Source organism: Protomyctophum parallelum, assembly GCF_964188405.1.
Source record: "Protomyctophum parallelum genome assembly, chromosome: 1".
Lineage (NCBI taxonomy): Eukaryota > Metazoa > Chordata > Actinopteri > Myctophiformes > Myctophidae > Protomyctophum > Protomyctophum parallelum.
This window is the reverse complement of record NC_139697.1, coordinates 28,467,568-28,482,497: the sequence shown is the minus strand read 5'-3', so window position 1 is coordinate 28,482,497 and position 14,930 is coordinate 28,467,568. Positions and strand designations below refer to the sequence as shown.

The window sequence follows — 14,930 nt, the reverse complement described above, 5'->3', positions numbered from 1 at the left end:
TTAAAGTGCTCTAAACGAACATTAAAAAGTCCATAGACTTGGCTGCAATGTCTGTTTTAAGTGCTCTAAACCAGTGATTCTCAACCTGTGGTACGCGTACAGTACCACTGGTGGTACTTGAGCCCCCCTCTGGCGGTACACAAAGGAGTCGCCCAAAAAAAAGGAAAAAGACAAAAGTGTAATGAAATCTTTAGATTACTAGTATACAGGTAGTTCTTCATTCTGACCAAACAATTGGTTGAAATAGGCTCTCCAGCCATGCTGATATGGGCATGACAGCACACCTAACTAGTCGTTAATAGATTTGAGAACGGATTAATCACATTAGAAATATCATCAGGTTTGCTGATTAGTGATTCGATAGTGATTCGCGAAATATATCAAATGTCCCTCCTGTGTTAACTGTGCATAGCTGAATAGGATAGGGCAGGTCTACGCTCCTGAACTTTAACGTCTTTATGGTGGTACTTGGATCACTGCTCTAAACAAACATTAGAAAGTCCATAGACTTGGCTGCTTGGCTGTCACACAGGGTGCTGTTTTATACGTCATTAAAAGTCCATAGACTTGGCTGCCATTAGACGTAGGAAAGGTGCCCCTCAAACAAGTCTAGGATGAAATAAATAAAATGTGCACTTGAATATATTAAACCCCCCCCTCCCAACAGCACCTCAACGCCCTCCCCCCTAAAACTATGTTTCCAGCGGCCACAGAAACCAAGACCAAGTTACCAAAGAACATGAAATACGGATGAAGTTATGATGGTACAAGAGAGAGTTCCAAAATGGTGAAAAACACTCTTGCAGAGTGACAGAACACTCATGTGACTGAAACGCCTCATGTAGCTGTGGCTTCAACCCATCAAGTAGGCCTAACTCTTGTTAAAACACAAGTCAGGATACAAACTTATAATATAACCTCATTCACTTACTGTATCAATGTCAGATCGTGCCCAAGGTCTGTTGTCGATTGGCCGTGTGTGTGTGTGTGTGTGTGTGTGTGTGTGTGTGTGTGTGTGTGTGTGTGTGTGTGTGTGTGTGTGTGTGTGTGTGTGTGTGTGTGTGTGTGTGTGTGTGTGTGTGTGTGTGTGTGTGTGTGTGTGTGTGTGTGTGTGTGTGTGTGTGTGTGTGTGTGTGTGTGTGTGTGTGTGTGTGTGTGTGTGTGTGTGTGTGTGCAGGCGGCTATGGCAGCACGTCACCAAGTCCCTGAAGGAGGGGAACATTGACGACGCCACTGAGCACAAACATCACCTGGAGGAACGCCAAAGAGCAGAGGAGAGGCAGAGAGCGAAGGACAACTCACCCTGGATGCCCAAATACTTCACCAAAGAGGTACAGTACCTCACAAACTACAGCAAATGCAGTGCCAGTAATACAAACAGAAAGAATGCATGAATAGGTCTTTCGCTTGTTATAGTACGCCGTCATTAATTATGGCAACATTTTACCATGTACAATATCAAGTGTTATTTTCCTTGACGGCAACATTGGGATATCAACATATGCAAATGCACGTTCATTCCAAAATCTGTGTTCCCAAATGAAACACGATGTCAATTTTAATGTTTAGTTCATTGACTATGACTCATGGTGTACTACTGGATATTTCTAAAGTGCACCAGTTTGTTTGATTTTTATAGTAATTAGTTACAAGATTTGCTATTTATTTATTCATTCTATTTTGGCTTTCAGGTGATAAACTCACCTTAAAATACTCATAAATGGATCTTTTCCCTAGGGAGGTATTTCGGCTAGATCTTTCTAACCAGTCTGTGCTTTGAAATACATGAACCCCTTGACAGCCTGACACTGTCGTTTGACGGAAATAGCCAATCTATAAGCTCATAACTTATTGCATCGTGATTCATTGTGAGCTTGTAGATCTGCTATCTTTGCTGCAAGATGTCATTGTAAGAAGTATATAAATTAATCATACATACAATGTAATGGGCCTAGGCTATTTCTGCCTATAAACATATGCCCAAAATAGAACTGTGTTGGATTACCTATTTCAAGTGTTCAAGATTTCATACCATGGCCGGCAGTACTCAAGTAGGCTATACAGTGGGCTGAACCATTCTGTGATGCGTTTGTTGTGCGTTTTGCAGGATAATCAAAACACAAGCCATGTATCTGCTCCCTTCTGTTTGTTAAAGGGAGAGGTCTGGATGTATAACAACCCACTGTGGAAGACTCCCTGACCCATGGACACTGAGCACACTGGTCTGATGGGAACGTACCCCAGGACCCAAGGACTGAGCAGAGGAGGCCCTAATCCACAGACCTCAGATCAGCGCTATAGACTCTGACACCAGAGATCCACCGTGAGGAACAATGTGCCAAAGAGCGCCTCCACTGTAAAGAAAAGATTTAGGGGGGTTATTGGGACAAATATACATTTTCTATAATAGTATTACTATACAAGTAGAGTTTTTCTATTTTTCACCTTGCCAAGGCCTTTTTTGCACATGCACAGTTATGACACCGGTGTTTCCCCATTTCTTACAACTTGTTTTCAAACAGTTTATTTTTGGTAGTGATCAATCAGGTCACACAGTATTATACTTTGTCGTACAAATCTTTCGCTCCAACGACCCCCGTCTCAAGGATTGTTCGCCTAAGTATAATTAAGCGGCTCATTTATGCTCAAATTATGCAGAGCCCTGTCAGTACTCTGAGTTAATTCCGTCCGTATTTGTGCACGTTTTGCAGATATAGGGGCGGCCAAACTCTTGCTATTTTGGACAGACAGTACACTAAGCGGTGCTACCGGAAAATCTGAGGGCATTTTTAGACCCACAGTCTAGATGTAGTTCAAGCAAGACATGACAAAGACTTTCTTTCAACTAGTGAAAATCATCCTCTGTCCACATGTTGCAATGTTTTAATGGCCTCACAGACAACACTCCCTTTGCTTTTACCTCTTTCTTAACAGTACATACAACCTCTTCGACCTCCTCCACCATCGCCATGTTTGTTATTGACTCTGAACTGCCTTCGATTGAATGTATTTAGGGCTGCAACAGTTAATTTAACTAATCAAATTAGTAGATTATAAAAAACAATTGCTAATAGATAATTCAATAAAATTATTGATTAATAGTCAATCCCTATTTTGAGCAAGTCTCAAAGCTATTGAAAAGCTCACAAGTTGCACCGTGATGCGTTGTGAGTTTGTAGATCAGATAGTCACTATTTGTTTACAGCATTGTTGTGCGACGAAATATAAAACTGTTAGTTGTAATTCGGTTCGTTGATATATTAAAATAAATATATTACAAAATGTGCTTCTCGGTTATTAAATTAATCGAAAAAGGAACCAATAGAATAATCGCCAAGAAAATAATGCATAGGTGCAGCTCTGGTAGCCTCGGTACCAGGCTTTCATTTTTGTTGGTGCAAAAATTGAAAGCCTGGAGGAAATCTGAGCCGCGACCCGCCCCTCTAGACCAGAAAACTAACATGTTAGCTCAGGCTACAGCTCTGGAGATCCATGCCAACGTAAAGGAGGCAGGGAAGTATGTGGACGGTTAGGCTACATCGTAACGGTCCAGGGTTAGGCTACATCGTAATGGACCAGGGTTAGGCTACATCGTAATGAACCAGGGTTAGGCTACATCGTAACGGACCAAGGTTAGGCTACATCGTAACAGACCAGGGTTAGGCTACATCGTAACGGACCAGGGTTTTTGTACCTAAAAGGGAGCATAAATGAGCTGCATCCATGAAATGGTCAGAAGTACATGATGCTGTTGTCTTGTGTTGTTGTTACACAGTATAACAAGTTAGCAGATGTGAAGTTGTTCAATATCAATGCGTTTCATTCCAAAAGTAGATTATCTTGGTTCTTGCAAAGTAGATTATGGGACACCACTTAATTAGACAATCTTTTTTTCTCTCCATACATAAGAGTAACAAGTTTAGATTCTTAAAAAAAAATAAAAAAATAAAAGGAATTATATATATATATATATATATATATATATATATATATATATCATATATATATATATATGGGTGCCATTTTCCCTTAATCCTTTCATATGAAGAAAATTAAAAGTAATATTTAAATCTGGTTGTATTATGAATGTACCTGGTTGCATCTAGTATATATTTTCTATATCCTAAACTCTACAGCAGTAGCTGTTGTGCTGTTCACTGTGCCATTCTGTCACGTCTGCCACTCGCGTTTATCTAAAGTGATGGCATATGCCTCTGGTTTCCATTACTGCACACGTATTACTCTTCCTCAGATCAGGCATTACAGTAGGTGTAATTACAGTAGCTATTGTCTAATTTATACTCTGTTGCATGATATGTCGCTTGCTGACATGGACTGATCTTAAAGCCAACAACGCTGTGTGTTGTGCAATGGAGTATAAATTGAACTTAAGTTGGGGGTTCCCTATGTGTGTGTCTCTCTTTACGGTTTGGTGTAATTACTAATTAGGCAGCTACTGCATTCACATCCTGCTGCTAATAAATCCCTGTAGGGCAGTGGTTCGGGGGACCCCCAGCTAAATGTGTTAATATAGCATTGCAATCATTTTAACCACTTTAACCATTATTTATAATGAATAATTTCACACAAATCTTCTCATCTGGTGGTCCCTGGCACAAACTCTTTTTTTAGATGGCAGTCTATGGCCAAATACAGTTTGGCTTGAGAGCCACTAGTGTACGATTGCCACGATGATATGAATAGTAGTGCTGAACAATCGGCCAAGATTAAGGTGTATTTTCTATGTTAAAGAAACAAAAAAGATTGTTGACTGGGATCGGTTGAATTATTTGAAACAATGAAAGCCATTCCATCCAAATTATGTAAGACATAATATGCAGTTCATTCTATGGGATGTAGTTGGCAGCAATACACCTTGAAGTATCTAGCCTGCTGGAATGTAGAATAAGCCGAACTGCTTTGAAATCGAAATTAAACCCAACTCCAAACACAGTAACTGCTCAGCACTGAATCATGCATGAATAAAGTGCATACATTATATCATACATAACCAGTTCCATTCTTCAGTCAGATCAATCAATGGTAGGATTATGTTCCTGTTCCTTGTTGAGGCAATCAGCTATATTTTCCTCAGTGGCAGCAAGACTTTGCTGTAACATGGTAATTACACATAACAACACACATCAAGTTGTAAAGTTGAAAGACAACACTGGTAATCTACTGTACCACAAATCATAACACTGGCCTTAGCCAACACGATTGAACACTTTTCTGTTTCCAATGAAACAGGATACTGATTTGAATTTGTTTTGTATTAAGAACAGGTTGTAAATCGTTATACAATTGGACCAATACACTTTTTTTTCTTTAATGAAAAAGAAAAAAGTGAAACAGAAAACCCTCAATACAACCCTAACTGCTCAGTGACACTGCATAAAAGAAAGTAACAACATGCAGGAGACTGATTGTTGATTAAAAATCACACCTGTGTGAAGTGAGTGGTGCAACTCTGTGTGGGGGTTCCTGGGCCCGGTTCTGGCGAGCCGCCCCGCGTCCAAAACGGTATAGAGAAATGACAGTTACCATGTGGGGGTCCCTCTACTGTACCCTCTACTGTACTGTACTGGCACACCCGAAAGCATCATATACAGTTAATACGTGTGTGTGTGTTTGTGTGTGTGTTAGGTTGCGCACAGGTGGTGAAAAACAACCATGCTGTTTTCGTGCTCATACCCACCCGCAGCCAGCCACCCAGCCACCCACACAGCTCCGTAAGGGAGTGGTTGCGCCACTCGAAAATGTATAGCTCTAGTATCCATCCTAATAGACCACCCATCTGCTCCCTTTATTTTAATTTAAAAAAATAATCTTGTGACCACAAGATATCCTGAATAAATGCTCACTATGTTGACAGTCCAATGTATGTATGCTCCTCTTAATACCTTAGTTATCATCATCTATGCAACACCTCATTTGTCATGTCAGAGGTTGGAGGAAGTAGGAATGAAGAAAAGGTTTTTAGTTTTGTTTTTGTTTTTGTTCTAATAAAATGTGCCATGGCAATTATTGAATGTCTGTCCTTTTTAATTGCGGACCGCTACAGATAAACTGTGGACATTAACCTACCAATAAGGACCCAGGCCAAATGCCATTGCGCAGTAGCCTACACCAACAAGTCTATGCGTGGTGTGTGCATAGCCGCATGTGAATCTATATCGTGCTGTATTTTGCTTTCCATTTCATGGTCATGTGAGGAGAGAGAGAGGTGTGAATGGAATCATTGTGCGTGTGCATATATGGCACATCTCTCTCATGTTTAGGTAATTGTCACGGGATATCCGTGGATATATACACGGCTTGGCAATCCGTGGATCTACAAGCTCCAAGTGTTGTGTCCACATGCAGCGCGTTGTGAGCTTGCAGATCGTCGGTGCCCCACTCACCATGAATCCAAGCAGAGGTCCTCACAAGTGTAGGTAAAACACTACCAGTGTTTGCCAGGCCAAATGCCATTGCGCAGTAGCCTACACCAACAAGTCTATGCGTGGTGTACGTGTGCATAGCCACATGTGAAACTATATCGTGCTGTATTTTGCTTTCCATTTCATGGTCATGGTTATGTGAGGAGAGAGAGAGAGAGAGAGGTGTGAATGGCACATCTCTCTCATGTTTAGGTAATTGTCACGGAAGCCGTGGATATACACAGCTTATTTACCTTGAAAGTGCAGTGCGAGTCAGTGACAAAGTACAAAAAATAAATAATACTGTTCAAAACAACATTCCAACTAGAAAAAGTGCCCTTCTGGGCACAGGTCTCCACCAGGAGGATAGGAGTGTTTGTAAATAATTACTTGAGTAAGCATAAGAAAGTATGTAGTAGAGTTAATATTAATACAATCTGAATTATTATTTAAACTAGAGAGACTGTGTACCAATTTGCGCGATGTTTGGACAAAATCTGTAGGTGTACTGTGCAAAAACTTGTTTTGCACAAAGCGGCCTCCTGGTGGCGCTATAACAGGCCGTTCTGGAAATTTTGGGGCAGAGGTTCATCGTTGGCATCCAGGGAGTGTGTTTGCAAAATTTGGCATCGACCGGGTTAACGGTGCCGGAGATTAGCTGCTCACGGACACACACACGGACGGACGGACAGACACACGGACGGACGGTTGGGGTGCAAAACATACTCTTCCCCCCATGCCTTCGGCCTGGTGGAGACAATAAAACACGTGAAAATCTATATACAACCAAGAGACAAGCAGGAACTGGTACAGGCTTTTCCCTGGCTGGCAGTTCTCCCCTGTTGTCTCTTACCTCAAGTGAGACTGAACTGCCTCCACCTGCAGCAATCCTGTCTTAAACAGGTATAGGGCAAACCATCCTCTAAATAAGTAAGTGGTCATTAGTTAACTCCTCACACGGCTAACTATATGAGTAATTCTTCCACATTACTATATACATTAAAGGAATACAAGATATACAAACACTCAACTATTTCACAGGTCCAATTCATTTAGAGAACCTAACATAAACAAGACCAAACATAATACAGACAGGAACAAACACCCCTCCTCCTCTACAGCACCCTCCAATCTAGAGAGGAGTGCCAGCACTGCAGAGGAGAGACAGGTGACAGACATACCAATGCAACTTCAGTGTCAACTAGAAAAAGTGCCCTTCTGGGCACAGGTCTCCACCAGGATTTCTTCCTCAGCCTAGTGGGAATATGCGTGCACAGTTTCATCGCAATCGGACGCTGCGTTGAGGAGTTGTGGCGATTTGTACAAAGCGGGCTACTCCTGAAAACTGTAGGAGCCAATCGTGGCCAATCAGGATGGAATATGAGAAATCAAACAAACCTGTCTTGATCACATGACTATGGAGATCATGTGTACCGATTTGCGTGAAATTTGGATAAAATCTGAAGGAGTAATAATAGAAAATGTGTTTTACATATGTCGGCCTCCTAGTGGCGCTATAAAGAGCAGATGTGAAAAATTCCAGGCAAAGGTTTTTCCTTGGCCTCTAGGGAGTTGGCATACAAAGTTATCCACAGATCCGTGCAGTTAGAGGTAAAAACACCTTTTGGCCAGTTATAGCGCCACCTTGAGGCTGAGTTGAAATTGTTCATGTGGCATTTCGTCCTCGGCCTAGTGGGAATGTGGGTGCACAATTTCAAGGAAATCACGCGATGTGTTCATGATTTGCAGCATTTTGTTTGAAACTGAGCACTCCTGTGAACTTTGGAAGCCAATCTTAACCAATCAGGATGGAGTCTGAGAAATCTGAAAGACCGGTTTCGTTGAATGGCTCTAGAGAGACTGTGTACCAATTTGCGTGATGTTTGGACAAAATCTGTAGGTGTACTGTGCAAAAACTTGTTTTGCACAAAGCGGCCTCCTGGTGGCGCTATAACAGGCCGTTCTGGAAAGTTTGGGGCAGAGGTTCATCGTTGGCATCCAGGGAGTGTGTGTGCAAAATTTGGCATCGACCGGGTTAACGGTGGCCGAGATTAGCTGCTCACGGACACACGGACGGACACACACACGGACGGACGGAGTGCAAAACATACTCTCCCCCCATGCCTTCGGCCTGGTGGAGACAATAAATACAAATAAACATTTAAAACTCTTGGCTGAACTAGTACAAACCGTCATGGACTTCCACAAGTTAATAGTGACCTCACATAGGTCAGACGGGGAGTGTCTTGCCTTTAAGGCAATTCTATTCAACATAATTATTCTGTTTAGAGTAGAAAAGTTTGTGAATACTTTATTGTGAAGATGTGTACACTGCTTTTATTTTGAAAACTATTTAAGAGTCACTTCCAATAGCACCATTTTGCATGCAGCAGAGCATAGAGAAGGCAGACCTGCTCAGAGCTTGAGCCTTGAAACACATCTTACCCACTTGGGAGCATTTTAGATGCAATGTCGTAAGTTGTGCAGTTATTGTAACTTTCTGTGATATGTTTTGTGAATGTTTATTTGGAAGTTTAGAATTCTAAACAATGTTTGCTGCTGTCTGCAGAGCAGTGCAGGTGTATGTCATCTTGTTAATTACACTGCAATGTGTATGTGGTTTAGCCACAGTGTGATTTTGCTAATTGCTTGCAGTGTGCAATGCTGTCAATTTAGAACAGACACTGAATGTTTGTATTGTTATTATTTTACAGTTTTTACCATCAAGTCATCAAAGAATTATGCAAGTATAATTCGATCAATTCCAACCTTGATTCTGTCATCATTGGCTGTGGTTTAGCTTTGTTGTTTGTTTGTAATTGACAGTCCCATACACTGCTTGAGAACACTACAGTACCACTCCTCCTCCCAGCCAACACTCCCCTGCAGATGTGACTTATATGCCTTGGAATGTATTCTGAGGGCAGCATTCAATTTTATTGGCCCTCGCGTGCGTCCAATCAGCAAGGGTGGCCAATGAAATTGAATGCTGCCCTCAGAACACATTCCAAGGCATTTAAGTCACATCTGCCACTCCCCTTTGACAGGTGGTTACCCCCGCTGACAGGTGGTTATTCATCCCTACATCAAAAGGGCATGTGAGCTCAAACCCACAATTCAACATTTTGGTTTTAAGATGTTTATATTAATTTTGTATTCATCCTTAGGACCCCAAATCACACCTTGGAAAGCATGAGTGTCTATTTCAAACAAAGTGTTTTTTGACTTGGGGGTCATATTTTGACAGCAGGAATTGCCCCAGGAATTGCCCCCCCCCCAGAGAGGACGTATAGGGCCTTAGTCCTACTCCTCCTCCTAGCCAACACTCCCCACTGACAGGTAGTTACCCCCCCCCCCCCCTCCCAGAGAGGACGTATAGGGCCTTAGTCCTACTCCTCCTCCTAGCCAACACTCCCCACTGACAGGTAGTTACCCCCCCCCCCCCCCCCCCTCCCAGAGAGGACGTATAGGGCCTTAGTCCTACTCCTCCTCCTAGCCAACACTCCCCACTGACAGGTAGTTACCCCCCCCCCCCCCCCCCCTCCCAGAGAGGACGTATAGGGCCTTAGTCCTACTCCTCCTCCTAGCCAACACTCCCCACTGACAGGTAGTTACCCCTAGCCTGGGTAAGTTTACCCAGGCTAAGTTACCCCCCCCCCCCCCCCCCCCTCCCAGAGAGGACGTATAGAGCCTTAGTCCTACTCCTCCTCCCAGCCAACACTCCCCACTGACAGGTAGTTACCCACCCCCCCCTCCCAGAGAGGACGTATAGAGCCTTAGTCTTACTCCTCCTCCTAGCCAACACTCCCCACTGACAGGTAGTTACCCCCCCCCCCCCCCTTTTGATTTACACCTTGGAAAGCATGAGTGTATTTCAAACAAAGTTTTTTTTGACTGGGGGATCATATTTTGACAGCAGGAATTGCCTGTCATAATTTGACCCCCCAGTATTAGGATGTATTATGTTATCTGTCAGGTGCTACCTTAGCAGCATATGATATGACGTCATATGCTTGCACGGTACATACAGAAGCAGACCGTGCAGGTATGTTTTCCGTCATGCTACGAAGCGTATGTCCCATGACATGATGAAGATATGTACCAATGTCCCTTAGCAGCATATGATTATGATATGACGTCATTTGCTGGTGTAACAGAGTTTAGTGGGTTCCACTTGCTCCATCAGTAATGACAATTCTTATTGGTTAGTGGGCGGCACCTCATTGAATAACACTGGTGTCCACGTTTAGAGTGGTGTCAGTCTAACATGAGACATGCCCATGGTAAGATGTGTTCCTCAGCATACTATATTTTCAACAAGAGTCTGTATGTTTACTGTAATACTGTGATGAATACTAGTTGTTCTAAACATGCTAAATGTACCAACATGAAGTGGTGATGTTTTGTACATGTTTTCAATTCATTATTTTGACATACTAAACTGTAAACTCTTTACAAAAGAAAAATGCTTTGGTCACACTGTTAATTCTGTTATAGATGTGCTGAGGATTGGGTGTGTTACACAGACAGAAACTGACCAGATACGTCTGTGTATTTACCAGATTTAACTGTCAACAAAGAGAGAAGTCGTCCAGAACTTCATTATTCCACAACACAACGCAGATCACACGTTACACTGGCATGGGACATACGGAAGCAGACCGTGCGGTATGTTTTCCGTCATGCTACGAAGCGTATGTCTCATGACATGGGTAGCTGCGGCTGTTTGGGTGTCTGGGTATGAGCACGAAAACAACATGGTTGTTTTTCACCACCTGTGCGCAACCTAACGCACAGACAAACACACACGCACATATTAACTGTATATATGATGCTTTCGGGTGTGCCAGTACAGTACAGTGACAGTACAGTATACAGTAGAGCAGGGGTACTCAACTGGCGGACCGCGGTCCGCGACCGGACCGCGGACCACCTCTTTGCGGACCACCCCGGACCACCCATTATTTTAAGTTAATAATATAAATAACATCAGATGGTATACATTTCTCATGTGAAATTGCTGCAAAGGCCCCCAAAATTCTGGCACGCGCTACGCGTGCACAGTGTGGCCTGCCAGGGCGTATAACTCCCGGCCTGATTTGGAGTTCCACTCCGGGCCTGCACTCTGCACCCCATTATTGGTTGGGTGGAAGGGGATCTGATTTGTATAAGCTTGGCTTGACCATACTAAACGGGCATAGAGCCCCGCTCTCCGATGGACGCCACGCATGGGACCGGACCTCGGTCTTATTCAAAAAAATATTTGTGGACCTTCATCATTTCTAGTTGAGGACCCCTGCAGTAGAGGGTACAGTAGAGGGACCGCCGCACGGTAACTCTGTCATTTCTCAACCATTTCGGACGTGGGGTGACACGCCAGAATCGGCTCGGCCCCCTGGTTGCGTTTTTTGATGATAAGATTATTAAAGTGGCCCTTCGTTCTACAGGTGCGCTAATAGAGCATCGCAGTCCCGTCCCCTTTCATGCATTGGGAAATAATTCCCAACACATTTTTCAGGCAGAGTAGCGGCCAGACTGTGTTTGTGTCAGACAGACAGGCAGAGTAGTGTTCAGACTGTTTGCGTCAGACAGACAGGCTGAATAGTGTTCAGACTGTTTGCGTCAGACAGACAGGCAGAGTAGTGTTCAGACTGTTTGCGTCAGACAGACCGGCAGAGTAGCGGTCAGACTGTGTTTGTGTCAGACAGACAGGCAGAGTAGCGGTCAGACTGTGTTTGTGTCAGACAGACAGGCAGAATAGCAGTCAGACTGTGTTTGCGGCAGACAGACAGGCAGAGTAGCGGTCAGACTGTGTTTGTGTCAGACAGACAGGCAGAGTAGCGGTCAGACTGTGTTTGCGTCAGACAGACAGGCAGAGTAGTGGTCAGACTGTGTTTGCGTCAGACAGACCGGCAGAGTAGCGGTCAGACTGTGTTTGCGGCAGACAGACAGGCAGAGTAGTGGTCAGACTATGTTTGCGTCAGACAGACCGGCAGAGTAGCGGTCAGACTGTGTTTGCGGCAGACAGACAGGCAGAGTAGTGGTCAGACTGTGTTTGCGGCAGACAGACAGGCAGAGTAGCGGTCAGACTGTGTTTGCGGCAGACAGACAGGCAGAGTAGCGGTCAGACTGTGTTTGCGGCAGACAGACAGGCAGAGTAGTGGTCAGACTGTGTTTGCGGCAGACAGACAGGCAGAGTAGTGGTCAGACTGTGTTTGCGGCAGACAGACAGGCAGAGTAGTGGTCAGACTGTGTTTGCGGCAGACAGACAGGCAGAGTAGTGGTCAGACTGTGTTTGCGGCAGACAGACAGGCAGAGTAGTGGTCAGACTGTGTTTGCGTCAGACAGACGGGCAGAGTAGTGGTCAGACTGTGTTTGAGGCAGACAGACAGGCAGAGTAGTGTTCAGACTGTGTTTGCGGCAGACAGACAGGCAGAGTAGTGGTCAGACTGTGTTTGCGGCAGACAGACAGGCAGAGTAGTGGTCAGACTGTGTTTGCGGCAGACAGACAGGCAGAGTAGTGGTCAGACTGTGTTTGCGGCAGACAGACAGGCAGAGTAGTGGTCAGACTGTGTTTGCGGCAGACAGGCAGAGTAGTGGTCAGACTGTGTTTGCGGCAGACAGACAGGCAGAGTAGTGGTCAGACTGTGTTTGCGGCAGACAGACAGGCAGAGTAGTGGTCAGACTGTGTTTGCGGCAGACAGACAGGCAGAGTAGTGGTCAGACTGTGTTTGCGGCAGACAGACAGGCAGAGTAGTGGTCAGACTGTGTTTGCGGCAGACAGACAGGCAGAGTAGTGGTCAGACTGTGTTTGCGGCAGACAGACAGGCAGAGTAGTGGTCAGACTGTGTTTGCGGCAGACAGACAGGCAGAGTAGTGGTCAGACTGTGTTTGCGGCAGACAGACAGGCAGAGTAGCGGTCAGACTGTGTTTGTGTCAGACAGACAGGCAGAATAGCAGTCAGACTGTGTTTGCGGCAGACAGACAGGCAGAGTAGCGGTCAGACTGTGTTTGTGTCAGACAGACAGGCAGAGTAGCGGTCAGACTGTGTTTGCGTCAGACAGACCGGCAGAGTAGCGGTCAGACTGTGTTTGCGGCAGACAGACAGGCAGAGTAGTGGTCAGACTGTGTTTGCGTCAGACAGACCGGCAGAGTAGCGGTCAGACTGTGTTTGCGGCAGACAGACAGGCAGAGTAGTGGTCAGACTGTGTTTGCGGCAGACAGACAGGCAGAGTAGCGGTCAGACTGTGTTTGCGGCAGACAGACAGGCAGAGTAGCGGTCAGACTGTGTTTGCGGCAGACAGACAGGCAGAGTAGTGGTCAGACTGTGTTTGCGGCAGACAGACAGGCAGAGTAGTGGTCAGACTGTGTTTGCGGCAGACAGACAGGCAGAGTAGTGGTCAGACTGTGTTTGCGGCAGACAGACAGGCAGAGTAGTGGTCAGACTGTGTTTGCGGCAGACAGACAGGCAGAGTAGTGGTCAGACTGTGTTTGCGTCAGACAGACAGGCAGAGTAGTGGTCAGACTGTGTTTGAGGCAGACAGACAGGCAGAGTAGTGTTCAGACTGTGTTTGCGGCAGACAGACAGGCAGAGTAGTGGTCAGACTGTGTTTGCGGCAGACAGACAGGCAGAGTAGTGGTCAGACTGTGTTTGCGGCAGACAGACAGGCAGAGTAGTGGTCAGACTGTGTTTGCGGCAGACAGACAGGCAGAGTAGTGGTCAGACTGTGTTTGCGGCAGACAGGCAGAGTAGTGGTCAGACTGTGTTTGCGGCAGACAGACAGGCAGAGTAGTGGTCAGACTGTGTTTGCGGCAGACAGACAGGCAGAGTAGTGGTCAGACTGTGTTTGCGGCAGACAGACAGGCAGAGTAGTGGTCAGACTGTGTTTGCGGCAGACAGACAGGCAGAGTAGTGGTCAGACTGTGTTTGCGGCAGACAGACAGGCAGAGTAGTGGTCAGACTGTGTTTGCGGCAGACAGACATGCGGTCCAGGGTTGATGTTGTGGATTAGAAAGTGGTGTAATCCCTGAGCTAGCCTATAGTGCTCAATCCCCTCAGTCTGGTCACCGTGCACGGTAAGCCTGTTGCTCAAAGGACTGACACGCAAATGACTGTCAATTAGGGCTGCAAACTGTGTAATATATATTCCTTTCTTAGCGATTGTTCTATCAATTACGCTTTAGGTTAATCCAATAATCGAGAACCGTTTTTTTTTTTTTTACTAAAATCAGTTGGTGACTAACTCATTTTAGTAAAAAAAAAAAAAAAACGCTGTTCAAAAACATGTTAAAACTTAAAAATGCTTAAACGCTTTTCAATTAAAAATAATAATAAAATAGACTAGAATAAGAATAAATCAGACTAACTGATTAAATAACTCAAGCCCTATTTTATACTTCAACATACAATGGTGTTGCACGGTAAAAATCTACAAGCTCACAATTATTTTAAAAAACTTTCACAAAAACATGTCACAAAAAAAGGAGAGACTATAGTGTCGATCAACC

General features: G+C 44.6%; 1 protein-coding gene across 2 annotated transcripts in view; it reads left to right on the top strand.

The window, feature by feature from the left end:
* osbpl10a (oxysterol binding protein-like 10a) overlaps positions 1-3,918 on the top strand; it is a 106,675-nt gene extending 102,757 nt beyond the window's left edge. For both annotated transcript variants that reach the window (XM_083779837.1, XM_083779836.1), the window contains exons 12-13: positions 1,178-1,331; positions 2,156-3,918. In XM_083779837.1, coding sequence (XP_083635963.1) covers positions 1,178-1,331; positions 2,156-2,200 — 199 coding nt within the window. In that variant the 3' untranslated portion in view covers positions 2,201-3,918. The remainder of the gene's footprint in view (positions 1-1,177; positions 1,332-2,155) is intronic.
* Positions 3,919-14,930: the final 11,012 nt, after the last annotated feature.